The 27,369-nt window shown below is 41.8% G+C and overlaps 1 protein-coding gene across 1 annotated transcript; it reads right to left on the reverse strand.

Moving 5' to 3' along the window:
• Positions 1 to 2,834: 2,834 nt before the first annotated feature.
• Positions 2,835 to 26,718, reverse strand: gabrr2a (gamma-aminobutyric acid type A receptor subunit rho2a). Its single transcript, XM_037487203.2, has 9 exons — positions 26,252 to 26,718; positions 22,925 to 23,031; positions 15,530 to 15,597; positions 14,117 to 14,340; positions 12,030 to 12,112; positions 10,305 to 10,445; positions 9,284 to 9,436; positions 7,109 to 7,317; positions 2,835 to 5,886 (listed from the first exon to the last, which is right to left on the reverse strand). The coding sequence occupies exons 1-9, from the start codon at positions 26,371 to 26,373 to the stop codon at positions 5,551 to 5,553; spliced, it is 1,443 nt and encodes a 480-aa protein (XP_037343100.2). The 5' UTR covers positions 26,374 to 26,718; the 3' UTR covers positions 2,835 to 5,550.
• Positions 26,719 to 27,369: the final 651 nt, after the last annotated feature.

Here is a 27,369-nt window from a genome sequence, read left to right on the forward strand (position 1 = left end):
AACCTATACGGGTCAAACAGGGTGACTGTACAAATATCTTATGAGTCCATGGTTGACTCAAAACGGCAAACTGTGTAGCCGTGTGCAAAAAGGGGAGCCATCATTGTCATACTTCCACATTGACATACCATGATGAACTCCTTTATTTAATGGATGGTGTCTTATTCTTTGGTCATGGTATGAGAATCTCCCTTTAAAGAACACGATCGCTCTGGTCCAGCAGGCTGATGGTGAGCCACAGCTTCCTTCACATATATATATATATATGAATGAATTCTAAAATTACTTCAAAGAGAAGGAACAATCAGCCTTTAAATCCGAGCATATATTGAAAATCACCTTTTGTCCATGATTAAAATCCAGAGAGTCTTGTTTTATGCCTTGGATGTGAGCATGCCAAAATATAAAGAAAGTGTTTGAGTTAAAGTAAATTCAGGTTAATAAGTTGAAGAAAAAAGTTTAAACAAGTTGTGAGCAATATTGTCCTAGGATCTGGGATCATATAATAACATCCTGACACAAGCAGTGTTGGTATCAATATTCTTATCTAACCTAAGGTCATGGTTCAAAGTGGGCCTAGGTGGTAGGTGGGCTAGAGCCGGCCCTGCACAAGAGAAATGTAAAACTTAGTTAAGTGTATAGTTGCTAAATGTTGATTTGAGTTTCAACATTTAGCAACTATACAATGTAAATATAAATATATCAAAGTATATATGTACACAGCAAAATGGACAGACTTAAATGATCGAGTTAATTTTAACACTTTTAAAGTGTCCCATGGGGTCCACACTCCACAGTGTCAATGTAACACTTTTTAAAGTGTTGCCATTTTAACACTGTTATAGATTTAATTTTAACTCTTATATAGTTGGAATTTAACAATACCCAAGCGTTAGTTTCTCAACACCAGTGGGTAGTGAGTTATATTCACTCTGTGAGAGTCAACTCTAAGCTGGTGTTTATATTGTCCCAATCTTGTTAGTGTTAAATCAACACTCAATGAAGTGTTAACAATTTAACTTGGAATACGTGTCAAATAAATCTGCTCAGTGTTGAATACAACGTCATTTAGCTGATGCTTCTATGAAAAGCAACTTATGTTGCATTTTTAACACATTTAGTTTACATTTGATCCCAGCGAGCAGCTCAGGGTTATGTGCATTGCTCAGGGACACTTTGACATGGAACATGGAACCAACAACCCTGTGGTTGAATATGCGCTTTGTGTTGAGTGTAAGCCCCCTCCCCTCCCCAACCCCCTTCATTCAAAACATGTTGTACCTTTTTTGAGACTTCTCAAATTAAGGATGGACATGAGCACACTAAACAAAGATGAGTACTTTCAAACATCCGCACTGCTGGTTGTGTAAAGTAGATACATTTGTTTTATTGTGGGACTTCAGTTAAATGCAGAAACGAGTTCTATTCTGTATGAAATTAATTAATTCTAGTAATTATTATGTTGGTGCACGAAGGAAGGGCCTCGATGTTGGTGCCAAAGTAAGGCTGTAAAAATGCACCAAAAAGTGTGAAATGTCATATCACGATTCAAGGATCCACCACAGAGAATTTCAAGCATTCCCCTGTGATGTTGAGGATGACTGCCAGGAGCCACGCTACCATTCGGATGTGCGTTGGTTAAGTCACGGCTGCATTTTATTATATAAAATCAGTAATCCACAAGTTTCTGTAAAAGAAGCTCTTCATGAGCCGAGTGACCAACTCTGGCTGGCGTACGGATCTTCTTAAGACACATGAGAACATTCTGTGTGAAGCTCAGTCTCTTTGAGAAACAACTACTCAACTTGTATGTCGATCACTTTCGCGAGCTATCTGAAGTCAAATGTGGTTTCCAGAGGAGAAATATGCGCCTGTGATCACGTCTCTCGTGGCGCCTGTCAGCGCTTCCAGGATTTTTCTGAAGCTGTTCATTACTCCCTTCCTGCTGGATGCTGAAGAAGAGAAATGCATTGTGACCTTTCTCTGAAGAATCAACATCAGATACTACTACCACAGCTTAAAATGTATCCATACCCATTATACTCAATTATCTTTCTTTAAATAATTGTACCTTTAAGGACTATAATTTACCTAAATTTGATATATTTCTCCTACTTTAATAATCTGGATGTGAGGCAATATACCATACCTCAAGTGAGTGGCCAGCTCTCTTGAATATCTCTTTGTATATTTTCTATGTGTGTGTGACACCTCTGGTCGATACTGCTGAAATAAGTTTCAGCAGAACAATTAAAAGGGCACAGCAGAGTGTAGTTGAGTTCATGGTTGGTGCACTAACAACAACGCTGAATGAGCACAGCTTTTCCTTATTCCAAAGTCTGCAGCCCTCACAGGAATTGATCTAAGAAGTTGTGCTTTTGTCTCTCCTAGTGTGTCTAAATTTCTTAAATGTCTTTTATGATTTTCTCTGAACTGCAATCTGTTTTTGTTGTTGCACGTCGGTGCCACCATGTCTCTGTCCCACTGGCTTTAACAAGACTTTCAAAGTTATTCATCACATTCTGTCCATGTAATAACAAGTATGAGTCCCTTTCACTGTGCTTGTCTTTGGAACTTGAGCAACGTATGCAGATATATGATGATTGTGCAGAGTATTGAGTCATCTGTTAGCATTTAGATTCTTTGTTAGAATGAGATCCGAATCAGATGCACAAGGACACAAATATCCAGGAACCAGTAAGAATCGTAGAATCAGAAAATTCGGCATTCAAAATTCTTTGTACAAGTTCAGGGAAAATTGCAGTGATTTGGAGAAGATGCTGTTATCCATGCACGAAAATATCAATATGAATATCTCAAACTGCAAAACGAGAGACGTATGCAACCGTTTATTTCTAATTCCATGACAGTCAGTGTGAAAAAAAGAGAGTTAGGATGAGATCAACCATGAGATCGAATGTTCTGCTTGGCGTAGCATGGAAAAGAAAGATGATTCCAGGTTCCCAAATACTGGACTTTTATTTCAGACAAGAGAAATCAATTGATCCGAATGGGGCGATGTGGCGCATGGAGTAGAGAAGGTGTGCTGGGAACCCCGGCTGCTCCATGTGCCATGTCAAAGTGTCCCTGAGGAAGACACCCAACCCCTAATTGCTCCCCAGGCAAAATGTAAACCATGGGTTAAAACTGCAATGTAAGTTGCTTTGGATGAAAGCATCAGCCAAATGACATGTAATGAAATTCTATTTCTATTGATTGATTGGCTGCATTAAATAGTGAATCCATTTTACTAAGCCGGTATTTATTCATTCTGTTTGCTCACAATGACAAGTGACTCCAGTGACCCGAGGACAAAATGTCCCACTTTCAAATAAACCTGTTAGATATTATACCACATGTACCACCACAGTCTTCTCAATTAGCTGTATATGTCACATGCTAAGGCAATTAGCAACACAGTAATCCAGTGTTGTGAAAATTGCCTGGATACAAAAGTTTACCAAGTGGCCAGTTCATCAAAAAGAGAATCATCATCAAATCAGAACAGCATCAGAACAGCACAGCAACACAAAATCCTGGAAAATATATCATCTGAATTTGAACTCTAAGCCCGTTATCTCAAGAACAATACTTAATTATTACTCAATTTAAAGATGTATTTCTTTTTTTGCTTGAATGATATAGCTATAATGTGAACCCATCCCGGAGGTGTGTAGATCGGAGGGTGGATAAGTCAAACAAAAAACGTAAGTCATTGAAGTGCTCAGTACGTCTGATCCCACAGGTCATCTCAGTCGAGTCATATGAGTCATTATCTTCATGAGCGTGTGGGTCGCTAGTTATGTGAGTCGTGTGCTCAACCAGGCCGTCAAATGTAGTCGGCGGGGGAAAAAAGGTCAAAGTCTTGCTGCGGTTCTGCTTTTGGATGAGGATGGGAAAATGACGCATGTATCAACCTTGAGAGTGCCTTGGCGTTTGTCCGTTCCTACTGAACCTAGCAGCATGAAAAGAACAGGCCAGTGGTAAACTAGAACAGCCCGCCTTTTGCTTTCTTTAATTGGCTCCCAGGGAGCGGTGTGACTTTGCCCCCCGGGCGCCTAAATGTCAAGGATAAACACACTTTCATCCTCATCATGATTTTAAAACTTCGCCAAAAAATGTGACTTGGCCCAAGAAAAGACGGCGTACCACATAACAACAATGAGTTTGTAGCGACTTGGTCATGAAGTTGTTGCGGTTGGGAGTCACCTGGGTTGTAACGTGAGTCTCAAGTCAGACAATTAATATCAACCACCTTTTTGTCCTTTTGCGTGAACCCAACTTTGTGACGAGGGGTCCGTGGAGCATTACGTAAGGAGCTTAAGGCCACCGACCAAGCTGCCGAATTTGACCACTTGGATGTGAGAATGTGTAGAATATTCACATACATTTTTGGAAATTCCTTTAAATTTGGGCTGCTTTTGGATGTACATCGCCTAGATGTCCCGGCAGAGAGAAACGACTGATCCTCTGTGACCAAACCAAAGTACCAGAAGCCTGTAATGGTCAGATACAGATACGTTAAAGAAGTCTTCAGTGGAAAACGGTTTGTGCCCATCCCTGCACTGGGGCTTCAGGGAAGATTCAGGGCTGGTTACTTTGGTCCAACTTTACATATTCTGACAAATATTACATAAATTGTGTAGCAAATCTTCAGATGACATTGGTGATGGCATCTAGCGCCACCATGACGTTGACATTTTTGGTTTTGAGTGAAATATATCAACCGCTCTGGAACTGATTACCATAAACTGTGTCGAAGACATTCATGTTCTCCTCAGACTTCATCCATACTGTCATCACAATAGTTTGGTCTCCAAACACCAGGCAAACTAATGACCTCCCCGTTAGCCGCAGCGATGCTACGTAGCGATGTTTGCAGCCAGGATGGTGGTTATAGTAAATGTGGTCATACTGGTAACATGAGCAGGTTAGCTTGTTGGCATTAGCATTAAGCTAAAAGCACCACTAAATACAGCTCACTTTTTAGATAACTGGCTTAAAGACTGTTGTCAAAATGTGTTAACTTGATATAATTGCGTTATTGATGTTTAAAATGAAGTCAGGACTGACGGAGGATGGAATAATAATCATGATTCACTGCTTTACAAGCTTTCTAAATGAATACATGTGAAGAGACTTGTCAATTGAGTATCTCACAACAATTTAACTTTCTATCAACTCTAAGACTCAAACACAAAATGCACTTTTTATCAATCCAAGGTTTGCAGGACATGAAGAGCTATTTAACAGCACTCGACAGTTATTGAAGCCAAGAAAGACTCAAGGAATTAGCAGTAGCAGTAGTTTGAAAACAGAACTCAAATGACCCTTATCTTTGTTTACAGTTTACAGCGGTAATTAACATTCAGATTGCTGCATGACAAAACGAAAACATCAAATCAATGCTCCTCCCATCCCAAAGTCTCAAAGCTGATTGTGTATGTAGAGCCGGGCATCCTGCACAACATCGCCTTAAGAATCAGCGTGTCACTCGGATGTGGTGTTGGTTCTGTCTCTGTGGTTTGAGTTCAGAACCCAGACTGTGGTTCAGCAGTAGACCGACCAGTAGATAATGTTGAAGAAGATGTAAGAACCAGGGAAGATCATGCGGGAGTATTTGTCGATGGCGTGGGTGTTCTGGATTATGTTGAGGGTGCGCAGGGTCTTCTTCTTCTTGGTGGTGGTGGACTCGCTGCTCATGGACATGAGGACCAGCATACGTTCGGGTTTCTCCAGATCCTTGTGCAGCTCTTCCTGCTCCTCCTCTGGCACCATTGGTTCCTGAGTGTAGCCGGCCAGGCTGTTGGTGTCGGCCTCGCTGTAGGTGCCATCCAACATGGTCATGGTTCGCGTCTGGGAGATGCCACAGGTGCAGGGCAGCGACTGGCAGGGAACGACACATCCAAAGGAATCATTATACAACGTTTCTGTGGGTTATTTAGCTAAGTATTAAAATGAGTCAAATCAAACTCATCAGTGGTTTCATTTGTCGATGTGGGTGATTCTTAACTTGTTAGTTGCTCCAACACAAGAAGTCTCAATATCCGAAGGCAATAATATCGTATTATGAATATGTATGGCGCCCAGAGGATCTAACTGTTAGATGAATCCACATTAAATGTTGTATGTTGATGTGAGTCTAAATGAATGGTAGGATACAATCATTTTTGGTTAGTAAGATAAATATAAATATGTATTTCAAATGGTTTACTTTAGTTATAATACCTCAGTCATGTGTTTTCACTCATCACAATATACACTGTATATACAGATGTATAAAACTACTGCAGCTTTTCTACACCGAGAATCAAAATGACTGATGTTATCATATATGTAATTTTGCTGCATTCACAAATAATTCATAGCGCCTTTGCAGGATTTATGAGAGTTACTTGATCAAATAAAATGAATAATTAACGAGACGAGCAAATGTGCAGTAAAATAAAAGGAGTCTTTTGGTTGCCTAAGGTAAGTGCAGACATCAATCACTGGTTCAGTCAGTGTGGAAACAGCACTGATGGTGCCAGACCTCCTGCTGTGTAGAACTCAGCAGCCTGGGCTCGTCAAATCAACTTCCCCAGATAACCCCACCAATTCACGCCTGTTCAGTTGGAGGAAGATTTGAAATGAAAACCTAGCGCTTTTTTTTAAACAGAGCTGGCATATGCAAAGTATGTTTGCTATTTTTACATCTTGCTATGAGCCAAAAACACAAACATGCTTTACATGTACAAACCCCCCTCTTGTATCATGATAACAGGATGTGTGATATAAGATGTGGATGAAAATAATAATTAATAATAATATTAGTTTTAACACCACATCAAAAATACTTTTGATACACAAACCTTTAAATGTGGTGGAAGTGCCTTACGTGCCGGTTATTGTTCAGGGTGTTTAAGCTACCTTTTTAGAGGTTTTGTTTTGACTATTTACGGATGCTTCAAATTGAATGACAAAGTTTGCCCGTGTTTTAACAGACTGCACCACAGTGCCTCGGCTGGACGGATGCTCATGTGGCCTAGTCATTGAGGGAGGGCGTTTCTATTAAACAGTATATTCGAGGTTGTTTCTTTTCTCACGGCATCAAACAGCAGTAACCAACCTGAGAACGCGCCCGCTCTCTCATCTTGCGCTCCCGGCGGTCCTGGACGGTGGACAGGTAGTTAACGGCGGCGTACTCCAACACGGACAAGAAGACAAAGACAAAGCTGACCCAAAGGTAGATGTCCACCGCCTTGATGTAGGACACCCTTGGCATGGACGCATTGACTCCGGTGATGATGGTGGACATGGTCAGCACTGTGGTGATGCCTGGGCACAAGACACACGGAGAACTGCACATTGGAATGTGAGCTCTCTCCACCTTTACTTTCTCAGTAGAGTTTAATGATGTGCTCTGGTTCATGTGTTGGGCGGATGGAGCAACAACATCACCAGTTTTACAATGTGACGCAATGTGCTCCGACAGCCTGCAATGGATACTATGTGATGCAAGTGAGAAGGAGTAGTATGAGCTGTATGTAAATACAATTAATACCAGAGTGTAGAAACACTTATTTACAAGTAACGGTCATTTTGATCAAACAACAAAGCGTCTCTTTCTGACTTCCCTACTCTGTATGTGGCTCTCAGCCTATTGGTTCCTTTTGAAGACATGTCTGTTTAAAAAAGAAAAAGAAAACTGTATTTTTTAAATAAAAAATCCAAACTCCTCAAAGAGCAGGGAACTGGGGAACACAGAGCTTTTAAAGTGGACTATTTTCAGCGGCGGACTGTTACACACTTTGTGCTGCAGTGGTTTGTGAAGACGCTGTACGTGGGCTTGACATCTAGTTGGGATTTGTATACTGTTATGTGTTGCAAATATAAATACATCATTATATAATAACAATACAATAATAATACAAACTGCAATACAGAAATAAAAACGGGTAAAAATATCCCATTCTATCGGCTAAATTTAAAAAGAACAGAGACACGAGCCATGAGAGGATCTCAGCGAGGGGAAGGAAACAAAAACAGACGCCATACGAAATACACAGCAACAGCACTTAACACAGAAAATAACTCAAAAGAAAAGCGGGAGTGGGTGGATGGTGTGTGCGTGTTTCGGACTGGTGGAGCCAGCTTTCATCTTTTCCCAGACAGATTTTCCTCCGGCTCGCACAACCGAGCTCCTTCGTCTGCTACCAACACATTTCTCCGCTTTAACGCACATTTTATCTCAACTGCATTGTACGGGAATCATCCTGGGATTATCTTTCGTAGATCTCAAAGTTTTTTTTTTTTTTAAATTGACCCAACTCATTGAAAGCCGCACATACCTTGAAACAAACCAATGCTTTTCCATCTCAGAATTGACCCTCTTTGGCATCGTAGTGGCTTGCACTGCTCTGAAAAGCAATCCTAATTGCTTTAGCAAAGCCTCTTTGATCAAATAGTTCATTAGAAGGTGCACTGTATTTTGTGAACTGCTCTTATGCCCGTGCTTGTTCTAGTGGTCTGATGAAGGAACCTTGTCCAAGATGGGTTTGCTGAAAGCAACAAAAGCAAAGCTTTTGACTGTAACACAGTCTAAATAACCCTTGGGGGGTTTTGGCAAACCATAAATCCTATCTATGCCACCCCTCACCTCCCAATGTGGTTATTGGCTGCAAGTCATTTGTCCAAAAGCTACATTTGATCTTTTACACATTTCTCTCTTGTGTGGGCGTCTGAAGGGACCTTGAGTCTCCATCGACTGGCCCCAACAACATCCCCACTCTCGTCTTACAACTGGCTGCAGGAAACAAAAGGGAATCAGTGCACAGGCTTGTAATCTCCCCATAAAAGATAATGTCTCTCCTGATGTCTGCAAAACTCCCTTCTGTTCACTAGATCTTTGTGGAGGTCCGTGAAAGGCTGCTGAGTGACCAAACGAAGGGGTGCGTGGGTCTCTTTCTACTCAGTAGTCTGAGTTCAGTTAGAAGAACAGCACAATATGTGCTGCATTGGAAGTAGTAAACGACAACAACTATTGCAGTTTAATTCATTATGCCAGAAATATAGGCCTCTCAGACCAAACTGCAGGTGGTTCTAATATATGTCCTCATTTCTGTGCACAATTATATACAATTAGCCAATAGTGCAAGTGTGAGGAAAATTTAAAGCTTTTCTTGTTGACTTCTTGCAAATGACTTTTATGTTTGTGTCTCTGTATGAATATCTAGTCTGTAAATGTGTCCTAACTAGGTCTCTCTTGACAGCCAAGCAGGACTTTTAGGCACATTTTTCTCACCCAGGGACACTCTGGCCGGCACAGCGCGGCGGTCGATCCAGAACGACACCCACGAAAGCATCACCATGAGCGTGGCGGGAAAGTATGTCTGCAGCAGGAAGAAGAAGATGTGGCGTCGAAGCGTGAAGTTGATGTAGAGACGATTGTACCAGCCTGAAATCACAGCAGGTGACACGCTTAGACAACATTCAACGTGTAGAAACCGCTCAACTATTCACGCATGAGGTTGGATGACCCAAAACACACGTGCTTATTAACTAGGGTTTGCATTTGTAAAGATTTGATTGCATCAAGTAGGTTAAACCTTTTTCTGAATCTGTAATGAATACGGTGGTTGTGCTCGTTACACTAAAAACATCTTTCAAATAAAAAGTACACAAGAAACTTATGTGATGTTCTTGGTCTGAACTATTGCATCAAAGAAAGATGCAATCCAAACCAAGGAGCTACCGTTTGTCTGGAGAGAATGCTGCAGCAGGGAGCGGCTTGAGCTTATGTGACAGCTAAATGTTTGGCTGAAAATACCTTCTTTTTAAAATCTCAGTGAAACGACATGGTATGTTTTACAATGTATTTAACCCAGTTATTCACCCTCACCTCACCCATACGTCCGCAGTGTCGCTATTACAATACCTTATTCCCTTATTCCCCTCTCTGCTCGATTGTAATTTGAACGGCAGCCTAAGGGCTTTTACTCTTTACTCAAACCCCGTCAGATTGTTTAGCAGAAACAACCTTGCCAGCAGTGTTAAAGCAGCGCTTAAAATACGCCATTTGCCTGTAATGTGGAGCTGGAGGAAATGTCAGTGGGTCAAGGAAGCCTATTCAATGACTGTAGGCCTTACCGGCATGCTGTGATTCATTTGGACAAACACAAATGTTCTTCACATCATGATTTGTGCACCATGTTCAACAAGCATTATTTCTTAATGATATAATACGAGCACGAGTGAGTTGGTCCTGTGTGTGTGTGTGTGTGTGTGTGTGTGCGTGTGTGTGTGTGTGTGTGTGTGGGAGAGACCTGTGCTGCTGTAGAAGGCCAAGCGAGACGTAGTGTGGAACTTCTGGATGAGGAACTGTGACAAGGAGATGCGATCATCAGTGCTGAGAGACTCATCGCCGTTTTTCCAGTACAGCATGAGGTCTTCATCCGTGTAGGCATCTGCAAAACACACCGTCCAATCAAAAATAGTCTATCTAAAAATGAAATAACTATAGTATAGTAAACTAACTACTAATTAAAGCAGGATTCATAAGCACACCGGCCATTTCAGACCCAGATGCTATTATCTATGGACGTAGATATGCAACTGATGGATGATGCTTTTTTATCTTCTTATCTGAGCAATAACCTCTCTGAGTACCTTATTGCTTTTATAATACAGTTAACAGCAAAATAATAAGTAGTAAGTAAACAAAATAGTTGTAGCCCCCAAACGCGGTGTGTGTCATTTGAGTAGTGCATGTAAACAGCTTTGAGTCCAGCACCATCTCATTCCTTCACATCGCTCATGACGTCCACCTTCATTGTCCAGGTCCAAAAGAAACGTGTTACTTTGAGTGCGCAGTGATATGGAACGCTCAATGTGAACAGCTACTGTACATCATCGCTCAATAATGCACCCCCCGAGACTCACTCTCAACCAATCAGAACGTGGGATTTCTTGTTAGAATTGTGATTGAATCACATTAAAAATTCTAGAATGAATTATTATATCATTACTTTAAATATGATTCATATTACTGTCATCATAAATCAACATCTTTCTGCTCTCCCTCCCCACAGAAGCCTCTGTGGATGTTGGTTCTATCTGATGGTGGTTGTCCCTGCAGTGGTCCTGCCGTACACTTGTTCTGCTACTTGCAATTATTTGTATCATTTCTGTTAGAGGAATTGAATGTATTGTACATCTTTTACATTGTTGATTCTGTACACATGACATCCATTGCAGTCTGTCCATCCCGGGAGAGGGATCCCTCCTCTGACGTTCTCCCTAAGGTTTCTTCCCTTTTTTCCCCATTGAAGGGTTTTTTCATATTTTGGGGGAGTTTTCCTTGTGCCGATGTGAGGGTTTCAGGACAGAGGATGTTGCATGTGTACAGACTGTAAAGCCCTCTGAGGAAAATTTGTAATTAGTTACTTATTTTAAATATCCACTTAAACTTTATTGAATAAAACATTTTAGAAATAAAAATAATGTAATCAAATCAGATAGCTTTGGTGTAAAAGCCAGGATTTCATTCCTTTGGAGAATCTCAGTAACCAAAAAGAGAAGACAATCACACTTGCAGCTTATTGGTTCTGTCCACTCTGCTGTCTGGAAGACTTTCAAAATCAAAATGTTCCCGTAAGAGTTTGCTACGTTTCTCCTTTTTTCTGTCTGTCAAGCTTTTCAATCTCAGATAAAATCAAACACCCCTCCTCCATCTCAGGATCAAGCTGCGCTCTGAACCGCCGGGTGCTATTGCTCCATGGCATGGGAGCAACTTATTGGTAACAAGAAGTCTCCCCCTGTACGACAACTGCGTAGCATCGAGTTCCATTTAAACGTTCTCCTCCACTCCCTCCCAGTTTAACGTTTGAGACTTGCAGCCCCTGTTGTTCTGTGTTACAAAAATAGCTTCCTGTCTGAAACACCTGAACACGTCTCATGGCGTTCATGATAATAGTGATAATAGCAGTCCTTCATTTTGCTGCTGCCTGATGGTGGAGAACGAGTAACCCGGAAAATGGACGTTTACTCACAGCTCTCCAGTTCCAGCGAGCAGGTCTGGGAATCCAGAGGAAAGCGGCTGAAGTCCATGTTACAGGCTGCCGTCACCGTCACTCTGTTCCACCGCGGAAACAGACACACAAGGTGAGAACAGGGGTGTTCTAGGGGGAGGTATGACTTCTTGAAGACAGCTGTGAACGCATTACAGTTCAGACAGGCAGTGATGCTCACAGGTCAAAACGTCCAGCTTTCAACTGGTGTGCTTACCTAATGATAAGTCAAATGATGGGTTTATGGTCTCAGTCTCTTAGTGTTCTTCAATACAGCATGGTGCTTATTTTGTAAATAGAGGCAGATTTTGAGTCAAAAAGACCATTAACAAGGGGAGGCTTATTGTGGCGTTCAGTTTTACAGAAAGTGTCTGCTGTTCATTTTTTTCAACATGAATAAGCTTTTTTTCTCACTCCAAAAGCAGACAAAAATGAGAAAGACAGATTGTTCTAATTATCAAATGTCAGTCAGTCTTCTGCTTTGCTGCTTATCCTTGGTACAGGGTTGCGTGGAGTCGATCCCGGCCAACATCAGGTGAGAGACAGGGTACACCCTGGATCGGTTGCCAGTAAATCACAGGGCTGACACAGAGACAAACAACCTTTCACACTCACATCCACACACCTACGGGCAATTACAGAGTCACCAATCAACCTAACCCCCCCACAGCCTGCTTTTGGACTGTGGGAGGGAGCCAGAGGACCTGGAGAGAAGCCACGCAGACTCCAATAATTGAGTACCCAGCACAGAACCCTGCACATTGTGGTCATTACTGTGTCAAGTGCTTAAAGAACGCGGTGGAAACGCCAGCGACAGTTGGGTAGAGGAGTATTGGTTGTTACCCTAACGTGTCATGGCTGAATATTTTAACGTTACCGGTCAGCTTGACACAGAAACATGGGTAAATATGGATGTAACTGTCTAATGGAAGCCTTTACGTTACCAAAAAACAGGTGACGATAGCAGTAAGTTTCTACCTTAGCCACCTGCACAGAAAACACATCTTTGTCAAATTACACTGGACCACTTGACCTGTTTGATGCCCTCCTTCAGTGAGCCACACAATTACCAGCTGTTGGTCGGTGGGAAACCATTCGCTCTCCCCCAATGAAAAGAGCCCTTCACTTGCAGACATGTTAACATGACCTTCGGTGAGGACAGAACATTACTCTGTACCTACGGTGTTTTCAAACCACCTCAAGTAAGGGGCCAATGAGCGTCTGAGACCCATGAACAAAGCCTCAGGGACTTCTTTGAGGGTAAGCAGCTCCTTCAGACGGTATGACCTGCATCATTATTTAACAGAAGCAAATAAAAAGGCTTCAAAGCGAAGACTTGGACTTACGCAACGTTAAAAAGAAAATGTTTTATCCTGGCTCGTTTGACTTAATCGCGGTAGATCGGTAAATCGGTAAAAACATTATTTTTATCGCTTAGCTGTTGTTTCACATTAATGTCAAGTTGTGTGTGTGTGTCTACACTGTGTGTGTAGTTTCAGCGCTGTCCAAAGTGCTGATACGGGGCTGAAGGGATGGATGGACGGACAGAACATTAGCCTGCTTGATCTTCTTGGTTGTGAATAGAACTTTTAGAATAAATTCCTCTTTTCCCCCATTATAGCAACCCTCAGAGACAGAGAGAGAGAGACACAGAGAGAGACACAGAGAGAGAGAGAGAGAGACATTCATCAAAGTATCTAGTGCTCTGATTAATAACCAAGATGGGCTTGATAGTCGTACCGAATATACTGCAACTTTATTACTCACCCACACAATGAAGATTTTTTTCACATTCATATTAACTGTATATTTAATAGGCGGACATTTATTGGGAGGAACCCAAACTCAAATAGGACATTCAGCGCCCTCCATATATACAGAATAAAGTCATCCTTTGTTTCATTAATATATTTCCCCCCCAATGTGGGCTCCACCCTGAGTTGGCTCGATGGGACTGAGACATTGTGAATGTGCTTCCCCTGTTATGAAAAAAGGCCAATCCAAAACAAACGAGCGATCCAGTGATGCAGATCAACATGCGGGTTGAGGATGCAGATTGTGCTACAGACCTCAGGCTGTAGAGGACATGTCCGTCAGGAAAGACACGCAGCATGATGTTATCCGTGGTGGTGTCGTGGATGAAGGACCTCTTTGAGTGGACAAAGAAGACATCGGGGACCCAGATCTTCTTCACCAGGCGCCCATCGAACGTCATGCTCTTATTGGTGCTGCTAGCGAACGACAGGCGCTCGTCCTTCCAGTAGTGCCTCAAGTACAGAGTCATGGTGAAGTCCTGGTGGAGTCCAAGGAGAGAAGGAAGACGGTCATCAGTCTACAGTCTGGTTGCCATAGTTTGAGTTTTAATTTTCACTGCAATCAACTTGGTAGGATTTAGTCGAACACATCCATGTACAGTATGTGGCGTGCTTGTATTTCATGTGTCACCTTATGGAAGCTGAGTCCTTAAAGTTACATTATGGAAAAAAACCATTTGGATTTCAGTTCATTTGCCAAGTACTGTGTGTGTGAGTTACTTGCATCTTCTCCTCAGGAATCAATAAAGTTCAAACCAAATATATCTGTAAATGTGCTTTGTGACATGGTGCATTATCCTGCTGGAAGAAGCCATCAGAAGATGGTGCACTGTGGTCATGAGGGGGATGGACATGGTCAGCAACAACACTCAGGTAGGCTGCAGCATTTAAACCAAGCTCAAGTGATACTAAGGCGCCCAGTGTGCCATCAACATATCCACTACACCATCACACCATCACCAGCAGTCTGAAGTGTTGATACAAGGAAGGATGGATTCATGCTTTCATGTGTACGCCACACTCCGACCCGACCATCTGAATGTCGCAGCTGATATCAAGACTCATCAGACCAGGCAACATTTTTACAATCTTCATTTGTCCAATTTTGGTAAGCCTGTGTGAATTTAGTCTCAGTTCCCTGTTCTTAGCTGGCTCTTAGTAGCACACGGTGTGGTCTTTGGCTGCTGTAGCCCATCTTCTTCAAGGTTCCACGTGTTGTGTGTTCAGAGATGGTGTTCTGCATTCCACGGCCACATGCCTGAATGCATTAAGTTGCGAACATCTGATTGGCTGATTAGCAATTGGTGTTAACAAGTAAATCATTGTCCCTGATTCATTGATTTTTTTACATTTCATTTGTCCCCTTCCTGCTGACCTGGGAACGCCTCAGGATCTCCTAGAATGAGCTGGAAAAATTAAATGAAATTTGAAGTCTGGGTCAACCTGCCGCGACCCGACTCCTAATAATAAAAGCATTTTCATATGCTTGGTTTTATGTATTGTAAAATGAAATGACAGAATGCTTCTTTTACTTTTAGCCGCCATGTTGTTACAATACCACATCTTAACTTGAAGTTCCTCCCTATCTTCATGTCACACTGTGGCATTCTTCATCTCCAATAATCGTTCCTGTGATAAGGAGGTGTGGATGAATGCAGGTTGTCTTACCATATCAACCTCAGAGATGCTGTCCAAGCTTTCCACCTGAACATCCACTCCAACAGGGATGGCAGGCCCTGCCAAACAAAAACACAACATGAGCAAAAGGTGAAAGTAACCTGCAGGCGGTGCTGCCCTGCAGCTTTAAAACACTAACTATTGAGTTGTTCATGTTGGCTGCCTTAATCTGCAACATTCATTCCGTTTGCCTGAACCCCACATTCTGAAATACTAAGTTGCACTTTTGTTTCATCCTTACTTTAAATCTAGTCTAGAAAATTGACCCCTCTAATATTGAGAAAACAATGTAGCTTTGGCATATCATGGAGCCACTATTCACAACACCTAAATCATTTTTTACACACAAATTTGCAATGAAAGTAAACAGAGGACTAAGTCACAAGAAAATATTAAATCACAACTATTCATAAAAAAATAATTTTGTTAGATTAGTATTTTATTTTTCAATATTGAGGCCTTGCATTTCAAAAGCTCACAACTAATTGAATTCAGATCTAATCTGAAACATGATGTGCAAATGTTTGTCATTAATTTTCACTTAAACAGTTAAACACATTTTATTTAGAATGAGTTATTATATAAATATGTGCTGAATACATTTATTAATGTCAGTTTTTGGGGCCCAAATGGGGAGAAAGATGTATTTTTGTCTGTATTTTGGACATTTGGCCATATGGAACCAAATACAATTCCATATGGGCCAATATCATGGAGCCATTGGCCCACTTTCTCAGTCTGATTCAATTGGGGACTGTATGACCTAAGCAGTGCATAAAGCAGGGATTACCATATGTAAATCCACAGGAAGTCGAACAAGTGACAACATCTGAAAACTGAAAAATAGTCAAATCCGGCATCAACTCGTCAAAGCCTTTTCCTTAAAAACAACAGCTCTCAGCTTCATGTGTGTTACAATGCTGAAGAAGTTTCATTATTGTCACACATACGTCCACCAGTACCAGTAAACATGACAATTATTGGTTGAGTAAACCCACCTGAGATAGCGTTCCATTCATTTGCAATTTCAAATCCCTTTATACGACCTCTGACCTCTACAGCAGGATAACAACACCATGTGTAACCATCTCTCATACCACCAGGCAGCATGTACACACTTCATACATTGCACAAAAGGGGAGGGCACATTAACAGGCGATTTGCACCCGTTTGCATCACTTATCTATACAGTCTGTAATCCCAAACGATTAGCAGAGATGCAAAATGCTAGATTAAAGTCATCAGAGCTCTCCAGATGAGTGTGAGGGCGGATCGCTGTGCTCGGGATTATTATTCACTAAATGGGACAGTGAAGTGTAGCACTTCTTGTGGCTTCAGACATGAGGGTCTTCTGTTCACACGGTGGTCCTATTAACCAATATTATTCTCAATATTAATAAAATCATGAATACAGCTAAGAGGGGGTCTGGAAATTTCAAGCAGTGGTTGGTTAGAGATACCGACCACACAAAAAGGCTGATCCTCAGTCTGTGTGTGTGTTGGTATCCTTCTGAGGCTTTTCCCCATGGCAGGGGGACAAAGACTGAGCTGGGTGGGTGGGGTACTTGCTAGCATACCCCGTGTCCAGAGTCAGGAGGGTGGTCCCTACGGTGCTCTGTTTGGTCTCTCCGGTTCTCTGCGGCAGACAGTTATTTCTACCTCGCCGGTAAAGCAGCACTTTGGATCTAAACCTTCAGGTGTTCTATTGATGCATTGCAGGGGAAAAGGTTAGCACTCAAAATTCATCAAGTCTACGATGTCCTGTGAAGTCTTCCCACTGCTCGGCCTCCTGAGGAAGCCCATTCCGGGGTCCTGGAAGAGAGGCTCCAGCGACCGATTGTCAAATCTCACATCCAGGAGGAGCAATACGGGTTCCATTATAGCGATGGACAGAGGAGCCGGTCAGAAAGCTGTTGGGGTGTAATGGGGGGTGATCGATCCAGTCTATGTGTTTGGTGCACAGCTGTGTTTTCTCAGCACAACAGCATTCCCATTCTTAGTGGGTGATGGCCTCTGCCAGTATATTCTGTAGTGGGATCCGGTTCCTGATGTACATGGGGAGGAGAAGTCAGGAGGAAGCACAGTGTCCTGCTTGGGGACAGAATTACATTTCTGCTCTTTGAGGATTATGTTGGCTTCATCTGAGCATGACCTTCAACACGCACGAGCGCGGTTTGCAGTTGAGTGGGAAACCTTCAAGATGTAAGCTGGTACTTCCAAGTGTAAGACTGTGGTTGTGGAAAACTGTGGATGGGATTGAGCCGTTGACCACGAGCTTACTCGAAATGCAAAGCTTTCTTTTACTTGTATCAACCAACCCTTACCTTTTGTCAGGAGGTTAGCGTATCTCGCCCTGCTGCCTCCGGCAAAATACACACAATGTATAGTAATAACAATAATCGTTTGCTAAAAAATATTATACATTTGCACAAAAGCTGCATTGGCTGAACATTTAGGATATGTTCTATTTCTATTCATTTTATGAGACATTTAAAGGTTGGCTTACACGAGGACGAGAAGATGCATTTGAGGGTGTTATGTGAATATTATTAAGCAGTTTATGTAAAAGTTGTTGACATTGTCAACATATTTGCTAAATTAAAGACTTTGCATATATTCTGTACAGCACAAATTTCCCATATCAATACTGTTGAGAATGTTGGCAAACATTGGAAATGTTTCAAATCAACAGGTGAATAATTGTAAGAGCAAAGAGGCCACATTCTGCATAATCTGTCGTCTGTGGACGTTACACCTCCAAATGTACACCCTATGCTTTTAATTTTGATTTTATTAAAACTGCTGGCCGCCATTTCATTTGTGACCTTTGTGGTTAATTTCCCTGCTGTTTAAGAATAACACATAAATGGTGCACTAGGTGGTTAATTGTGTTACATTCGGTCAAAATCGGGACTCATAAAGCTCATACTGTGCTGGATGAGGGAGCGCGGCCTGGAGAAGGTGAGACAGCTGGATGATGGGACAGAGAATCAGGCTAAGCAATTCAAATTAACAACTAGACCGCCCACACGGAATTCGGAAGGAAATATACTGCAAAAAGCTAACTATATCTATTATATATTTAAAACCAGGATTAGCACCACAGGAACTACTGCCTGAAATGTGTTGGTGGTTATATGGGCAGGGCCATGAAATAGGAACCTAAATCATTTGTCAATAAATGGTCTCATTGTTTACCCTACAACATCATGATGTTATTACGGTTATGTATTAAGACATCACCAACTCTGCCGGCTGCCATGGCTTCTTCCACTTATAAGAGCTTCCCAATTACTGAGCGTGCTTACTGAGGAAGGCATTAGCTAAACCCTCTATGCTCGTATTACAAACCGGTAAAGCTTCTGAAAATGAGAACTTCAAAAGAACACTTTTGCTGCGGGTGCCAAACCAAGCAGTTTTACTCTGGTTGGATGGATCTGAAATAATAATAAATGAATTCAGTGGATTGTATAAAACAACAGAGACAAGGTTCTTTTGAAATGCTTAGAACAGCATTTTCACTTTTGAAGTTCGAAGGCCCAATCAATGAAAGATTCTCAAAATCCTAAACAAATGAATGTGTAAATATCTTCAAGGAGACATACCACAGGAGCAAATGAAATGAAAACATTTACATCTACATCATCTGTGTGAGTCAACCCTGTTGTACTACAAGTCTTTTCATTCTGGTTGCTGACAACTATATTTGCAATGTACCTTCTTTATACTGCATCTGCTGCACAGACCAGTTCTGGTGGCATGAATAAGTTCTGTCTTGTCTTTTATTGCCAAATCTCATAAATCTAAAAGTGTACTGTGAAGGGATGTGGAACCAGTCCAACTGTCCCCCAACATGGAGATTATGGGGACTTGTTTACACAGTGACTAACTCTAATTGTGTAAAGAAGCCATGTGCTGTAGCAGCAGAGTGTGATAACTTGAGACCCATTTCAGAGAGATAGGGAGGGACCAGCATAGCGCAGCGTAAAACGCAACAAGTACTTTCATACGTACGTCCTAAGAGGAACATAGAGCTTAGGAGTTTGACTCGTAGGGCCACTGATCAAGCGTCAGGGAGAACGTTGATGTATGCTGACGTGTCCATTTCCTTAAAGTTCAATGATGTTGTTCCAGGTCATTTAAGGCTCTATTAGTGCAGGTATTAAAACATTGTCCTGTTAAGTGTTTGTGATGAACGTGTAAGCAGACAGTTCTCCATTTACAAACCACAATAGATTTTTAAGCAAATGCAAGAGCCAACACATTATTTCCACTATAAAATGGAATAGAATATAATCTCATTTTTTCCCTCTTAGCTGTCAAAATTCGAAAAAACAAATGACGGAGTTTGGAAGTGGGTATGTGTTGGCAAACCGTTCATACATTCAGCGTTATTATTCATTTGGAGTCACTTTGAGTCAACCTATTTGATTCGTGGTCTCCTTGGAAACGTCCTGTGTTTGTTACACTCATCCCACCAAGTCAACACGTGAGTCCCAAAGTTCCTTCACCAGGACTCGACGGACTTTTTGAGAACCACTTTTTCAGTTTGGATAAATAGTGGTTGCAGGGTAACAGCTGCCTGATGGCGTAACAGATTGGTGGCCGTGCTAATCTAAACTGTAAACGGGAAGAACCGCTGCCAGCGTAATCCGCTCATCTGTGCTGGAGTGGGCAGAGCCAGGCTAGGCTAACAGAAGCTAGCGGCTGCAGCTCAGCCCCAGTCACCTCAAAGGAAGCCTGTGTCGACAGATGGTCACTGCGTGCTACTGACCCATCCATTAGTGAGCTGTTTAAAGCTGATGCCACGGCAGGAAAAAAAGGAAACATAAACTGTGGTTATCACTGAGGGGGTCATGACCCGTCCCAGTTAACAAACAAGGATAGTATGTCCCTATGCTGATCAGGGGGGGGGGGGGGGAGAGTAGTACAACAACACATTCCTGCCAATATGCACACATTTGAAAAGGAAAAATGTAACTTGGTGTGGAATGAAAAAGCGCCAACTAATAGAGCGTTCATGTACATGTACAGTAGCAGGCTTGATACAATCTGCTAATTGAGCCGTCATGACGCTGATGTTTGGTTCATATAACGCTGTTATTGTTAGACATGTGGGGGAGGAATTTCAGTCATGCACAATCATTTATTTTCATTCTTTTAAGTAGAGAACCTCAAAATGGAATATACAAACTGTCATGATTTTTAGTGGGTTAAGCAATGCCTCAATGCCCTTTGAACCCTCTCATCAGGACCAAAAGATTAGTTACTGCTCAGAGGCAAAGCTGCCACAATGAGGCTGCAGCAGGGAGTCACCAACGACCCTCGGCTCGGTTGACTTTCCCCGGGTAGATAAGAGTCAAGAAATACATCTGTCTTTTCCTCACTAGGGTGCAGATGTCTTTGTGATTGTGTGATTGAATGAACACAACAATTCAAGCAAGTCATCAAGTGTCGTCAAACCGATGTCATTCAAAGCGTCGTTTAATACACTCCTGTTATTACACCAAACAAACTGCAGCAGCTATTTCACAGTTAGCCGCCAGCAGGTTGCAAACCACACCATGAACAGCAGAGCAGCAGCCCAGAGCTGCTCAGCAGTGTGTAGGGGGAGTTCTGTTAGCTGAAGGCGCTTTGCCAAACACACGGCCCAGAACTAGAAAAATAGTTTCAATCTGGGAAACAAGACTAAAATACTTGATGATGAAATGCAGTTCTTGACAAATGGCTGATTATTATTAAATATCATTGCAGTTCAATGACGTTCTATCCCAATCTAATAAATATAGCAGATTGGCACCAAAATGACTCCAGTCTTGACACTTGTTTATAGCTCTTTCACTAGAGGAAATAATCTGGAATCTTTATATTTACAACTATGAAATGGTCTTTAAAATCTGCCCTTGTGGGGGCAGTTGTCTGATTACAAAGGTTTTTAGGTCAAATCAGAGAAGGTATTTAATGGAGTGGTTTAAACCCATCAGTTTGCTAGGTGTGGGCTATATTGAAGGAACTGCGACCTACAGAACATCCGCCACGCTGGTAAGCCTCCACATTTTCTGACAAGCACACGGGGGCTTTGGTATACAGTTGGCAGATCATAACATGAGTCCTCCTGACTTTCTCCCTCTTTCCTTTCTGCATGGATTAACAACAAGCTTAATAGGATATTTTACAGAGGATTAAGAGCAATAATACACGGCACACGTTCACTCCGTCTCCTCTGGCCACTGAAGGCCACACGGGCCACATCCGACTCCGAGGCAGACCTTTTAGGTTGTGTAGTTGTACTATTTAAATGTTACAGTGTGGCACTGTTCACCATATGTACTCATTAGAGTCACTAATGGGGAGATCAAGGCACTGCATTGCAAACTGGGAAGGTGAGATTTGAAAGCTATGGGGTCAGGACGGATAAACTACCATTAGTTGCATCAGAGGAAATGTTGTTTTGAAGTTATGAAAGATAGGATTTTTCTAGGGAAAAAAACATGAATCTTGGAGGTTTTACATCATAGAAGTAGAATACTGCATTTCCCTTCATTACGACAACATTTGCTATATTAGAAGCCTAATAACAAATCTAAATCTAAAAAAGAAGGATAGTAAATTAAAATATCAGTAAATAAAAATTCAATCCAGCATTTGTTTTTTTGGTTATGATAAGATTGTACTCAAGAAAGTAATCGCGGATATTCTGAAAAGCCGGGCAGTTACTGGTAAATAAATCCAGCGAGGCACAAAGTCAACAAGTAAAAAACAAGTTTTTCCATTATTAATCACAAGTTGATGCAACACCAAGTCTCTGAGTTGGACGACAACAGGCTGCTCTCTTATTGACTTGCCCATGTGAAGCAGTGTCGGGGTCAGTTCGGGGTGTTTTCAATTTTACGCCTCTTTCATTCTGAAGTGGCTAAGCCAGTAGTTTAATGAAACCTCCAAGACTGTTGCGCCACGTTTTCTGGTTGCTGAATCTTATAGAGATGAGCCCAGTATGGGGACCCTTCCACACTGGAAAGACACTTCTGCACGACACATTGTCCAATAAAATAGAAATCATGGTATCTGCATTTTAATTAGTTGCATGAAGAGATATTTATATCTGAAAATAGTGTGGAAAATTATAAATAAATTGTAATTAAACGAGAAAAACATTAACACCTGCCTCAAACAGAGATATTGGTTTATTGACAAAACCCAGACTTTAATGTCCTCTTATCAACATTTTCCAGAGCTTTTGACCACAGCACTGATGGTCCTCATCAGGAGAGTATAGATAAGATCGGATCAAAAGCTCAAGAAGGTCCTTGCTTTTGTGTCCATGAGTGTTAGTGATCTGGAGTAATGGCCTCCATGGACTGTATACATGATGTAATCCACACCCACCTCCAAACGCCGGCCTCATGGTGAAGTCGTGATCGTCCACTTTGAGCAGATTTTCTGTCTTTGTTTTGCGAGACTTGGTCACATCCGGAGGTTTCTTTGCCAAGGAGCTAGAGGAGATCACATTCAGAAAGAAAGATTGGTAAGACTGATCAGAAAAAAGAGGACTAACTTAGAACTGATTTTAGACAAAAAAGGATGTAATTTTCGTTTCACCTACGATGTTCTAGTGCATCGGAGACCACAGTAAATGTAATGTCACAAAAAAGTCCATAAAATATCAGCGTCTTAAAGCTCACACAGAAATAACGTCTTTTAAGGATGTTCTTATCAACTCAAGCAAAATAGTCAAACCGACTGCAGAAAATATACAAAACAGTTTGTGTCCTTGAATGTAGAGCAGTGCTGTGATAATTGTCAGTTCAATCAGGTCAGCCACGTCTGATGAAGAAAAGTTCATTGTTTATATTAATAAATGATACGTGTCGAGAAAGTCTCCGACTCTACAGGAAGATTTGTATTCAATTAACATGTAGCATCACGCCGAATCCCCCGTGTGGTGGTGGTGGTGTTGGCTGATGAGCTGCTACAAGGATGAGTAGCTGATGGAGATTGGGTGGAGCTGGGGAGGGATGTGTACCAGGGAGGGATGTGTGAATCAGATTTAAAGAGACAGCAGCTAGATGATAGGCTAACAATGTCATTGATTCAAGGTGCTTGCTGGACAGAGAAGACCAGCTGATATCATGATTGACAGCTCTGACAATGAGGGAGCGTGGTGAGCAGATTGGTAGACGTATGAGAAATAAGCCACAGGTTTGGCATGCAAGAGTGCCAGCGCCTCTCGGTTAGACACAAACTAACTTACAGGCGTTCAGTCTCAGCTGCCTGTGTGTCTCCGGTGAGCGGATGTTTTACATATTCACGCTGAGGCAGCAGGACGCCGCTGATGGCGAGCGGAGCATCTTAACGCTGATTGACTTTTGCGAGACATTTTTTTGGTGTATCAGAAAGCAGAAACCAAGACAATTTTGCTGCTCTGCTCAAGCACCAAGTATATTCATATCTCATTAAAAGTTGTGTTTCCGTGAGAATAATTAGTTTAAAGATACAGTTTATGCAGGCAAATCTTCGTTAGCGCAGCGCGTTTGTTGCAAGGTTGAAATCAATCAAGCGGGCTAACGGTTAGCATCATGTACCGCTGGAAGCTCGATGTTATTTTGTACCAAAACGACAGCGTGTAGTAGTCTGATGTGAGTAGGACCTCCACTGAAGGTACGTAATGTCTTCTATGGTTGATGTGAAGGAAAAACAATGGCGGAAAGTTGAATTGTTTTCAGGGTCATAAGCCACGCCCCCTCTCCGTCGCGCAAATGGCGCAATTCATGCGGGTTGACGAGCAGGACTACATTGTAAGGGAATTCTTTGATTTGTAACAAATAGTATTACAAATCCCACCACAAACATAGTTGGGGAGGCATCGGTGGTTGGATGATTGATATAAACACCACTATGGTGGATAATGAGAACATCAGAGACAGGAGTCAAACCGCTTTCCCAAAGTTGATGTTTACACTCAACAACTTTGACTGTAAATGCTGTAACATTTTATATTAATATAATAGAGAAATATCTTCAATTTGTAAAAATAAGCTTTTGACGCCTAGAAAAATTAGTCGACGCACGCAAGAGGGGGTGAAAAGGCCCAAAAGGCGCTCTTGCGTGTGCGTTTCTCTGAAAACGCAGAAGCATGAACTAGGCTTTAAGCCCCGCCTTCCCCGTATTGGCTTGTGCTGAAACAGCGACACAGATCATTTCCATAGCAACCAAATACTGTGCCAATTTCCCCCTAAGCAAAGGAACAATTTGACCACAAAAAGACTGATGCATTTAGTAATCTGCTGCCCAATCAGATCGACCACATTGTTTGTCAGTGGCCCCCAAAGCAAATATGTCCATTATAACGTACGACAATTATAGAAAAAGAAAAGCCCTACTCTGTTAAGACTTTAGTGGATCATGGTCAAAGCTAAAAGTGGACATGTAATGACCAACCAAAGCGGACTATGAGAAGCTAGAGTAGGGCTATCCAACATTAAAGTGCAAGCCTGTATCCTACAGCAGTACATTGCCATAAACACAAAGAATGGTGTTCAGGAATGCCGTTTTAAACATGCGTAAGGAAACTTAAGTGGAACAAAAAATAAATTGAAACAGAGCAACTTTGTTAGGTTTAGTAAAAATGTTTGCTCTTATTTTGAAACAGAGGTCTCCTGGGGGACAGTTCTGTTTGTTGACCAAAGCGTCCACCTGAGGATCACTGACCTTGAATAGAGAGAACAGCAATGAATAGATTTGTGATACATCAGAAATAAATGTTATCCGTAAGAAAAACAAGTTTCTGATAAAATGTAACTGCTAATGCAATGTTGTTCTTTTGGGAGGAATTATTCTGAAGACTGAGCCATTTCAGGGACATTTTCCACAACTGCACAAGGTCTCTTTTTCCTGGTTCTGAAATAAAAGGTGAATAAATGTCTAATTTCTCTGGGAGAGAGAGAGGTCTCGTCGCTAAATCCAATTGTCCTTCTGAACCTCTGAGTCCTCCTGTGGAGCAGGTCGGTATCTCGTCTGCAGCCCCACCCCATCAGTGGATGACTTTGTGACTGACTGCTAGGTACAGCACTGAAATATCTGCAGTCCGTTCATTCTGAATTGGATATGATTTCCTCTCCTATGTAACAGATTAATTATTGTATTGGACTATAGCCAATGATTCTGCAATGTACACCAAATATTGCATCCGCATTACAAACATGTCATCATTCTGCAATAAACCCAAGGAACCACTGACACACCTTATTTCTGCAGTATTTAAAGTTCTGACTGTTGCCGATTCTACCAAAAAACACAAAAAGAACACAAGATAATTTAAACTAGATGTCAAGAAAGTTGGATTTCAAAATTGGTTTCATATCATTTTGATGAAACGCATTTCAATCAGCAAATAATTTGCTATGCATCTCTAATTGTAAGTGATTTGGCAAAATCCTTTGACTTCTGTTACTTTTAATTGTTCTTTTTATTCCTAATTAGCAAACATGTAAATCATTCTAAAGGATATGACATGGCACAATAACTATGAGCTCCACCACTGCACAGAGAGTTTAACAACTCCCATTTAACGTTACAGATTTAGTGATGATGTTTATTCAAGTTCAACTTTTATCTTCATCTCCTGGGTGTCTGCACATCTGTGCACATTTTACCGCATGTTACAGCTTTTTAGCTTTTTTGTTGTTGATAAAAGCATCCATATTTTTCACTTACAGGCCATTCTTCTGGGTCTCCACGGTACCGGTCCATCTCCGCACCCGGTGGCCGTGCCCACGGCATTCTCCGCTGACAGCCAGGCACAAAAGTAAAAACAGAGGTTTCGTCAAATGAGGCATCTTGGCGGCGCCAATCCACACAAGAGTCCCTGGAAAGCGTCTCTCCGTCGGTTCATTCCAGCAGGGCTCGGCCGGCAGCGCATGGTGTCTCAGCAGAGGATGGAGGCAGCCGCGGTCATGGCATCAGACAGAGAGGAGCGCGGCGGAGTGCGCGCTGCTGAATGCGCTGTGCACTTGTCCTCACGAGAGAGAGGGAGAGAGAGACTACAGGCTCCGATGGGGGAAGCGCACACACAGACACACACACACACGGATTATGTGCATGACACAACAAGAGAGGCAGATTATTTCTCCCTCTTGTAAATATAAACCTCATCATAGGAATCCCGTTCCACCCAACTCAGGGACATGGTGGAGCCTTGCTGAGACGCCCCCCCCCGGGAGCAGTTGTGTGGCCCCTTTAGGGTGTAGGATTTAAGTGCCAGCATGATGCTGCTTTTTGGTTTGATTCCCAGTGTGAGCAAGGCACTGAAGTGAAATGCTACGTACATTTCAATATGTGGGGAGTGTTTATTGGCATTGCAAAACGCGTCTCTGGGTGCAGCATTAAAAAACATTAAAATGTTGGCATTGTCGCAAATGAGTTGGTGTTTTTAGTTTTCACGTAATGAATGAAACTGGTATAATATTTTTATTATATCAGATGAAACAAATCTGACATGGATGCCCATCTCTCAACTTTGCCTCATTTTGCAAAATCCTCCAGCGAGTAATTGGAGTGATGCTGCGTCACGAAAACCAATCACCGTTGTACAGAAATATTGTAGAGCTTTATCCCTCATATTAGAAGGAATCTTACGAATCTATGTGTTTAAACTACGGATTGTCGTAATTTTCATATGGTTTTGTTTTGATTTTTATTCTCGATCTGCTCCAATTCAGAACAAAATTGGGAGACATCCAACTACACTTTGATTCAGTGCAAATTCAAAGATGATCTTGAGTGTGTGAATAAGAAGGCTCAAGGTAAAAATAGCGTTTTAGTAAAATCGGACT

This window comes from Pungitius pungitius, chromosome 14, assembly GCF_949316345.1.
Source record: "Pungitius pungitius chromosome 14, fPunPun2.1, whole genome shotgun sequence".
Taxonomy (NCBI): Eukaryota; Metazoa; Chordata; class Actinopteri; order Perciformes; family Gasterosteidae; genus Pungitius; species Pungitius pungitius.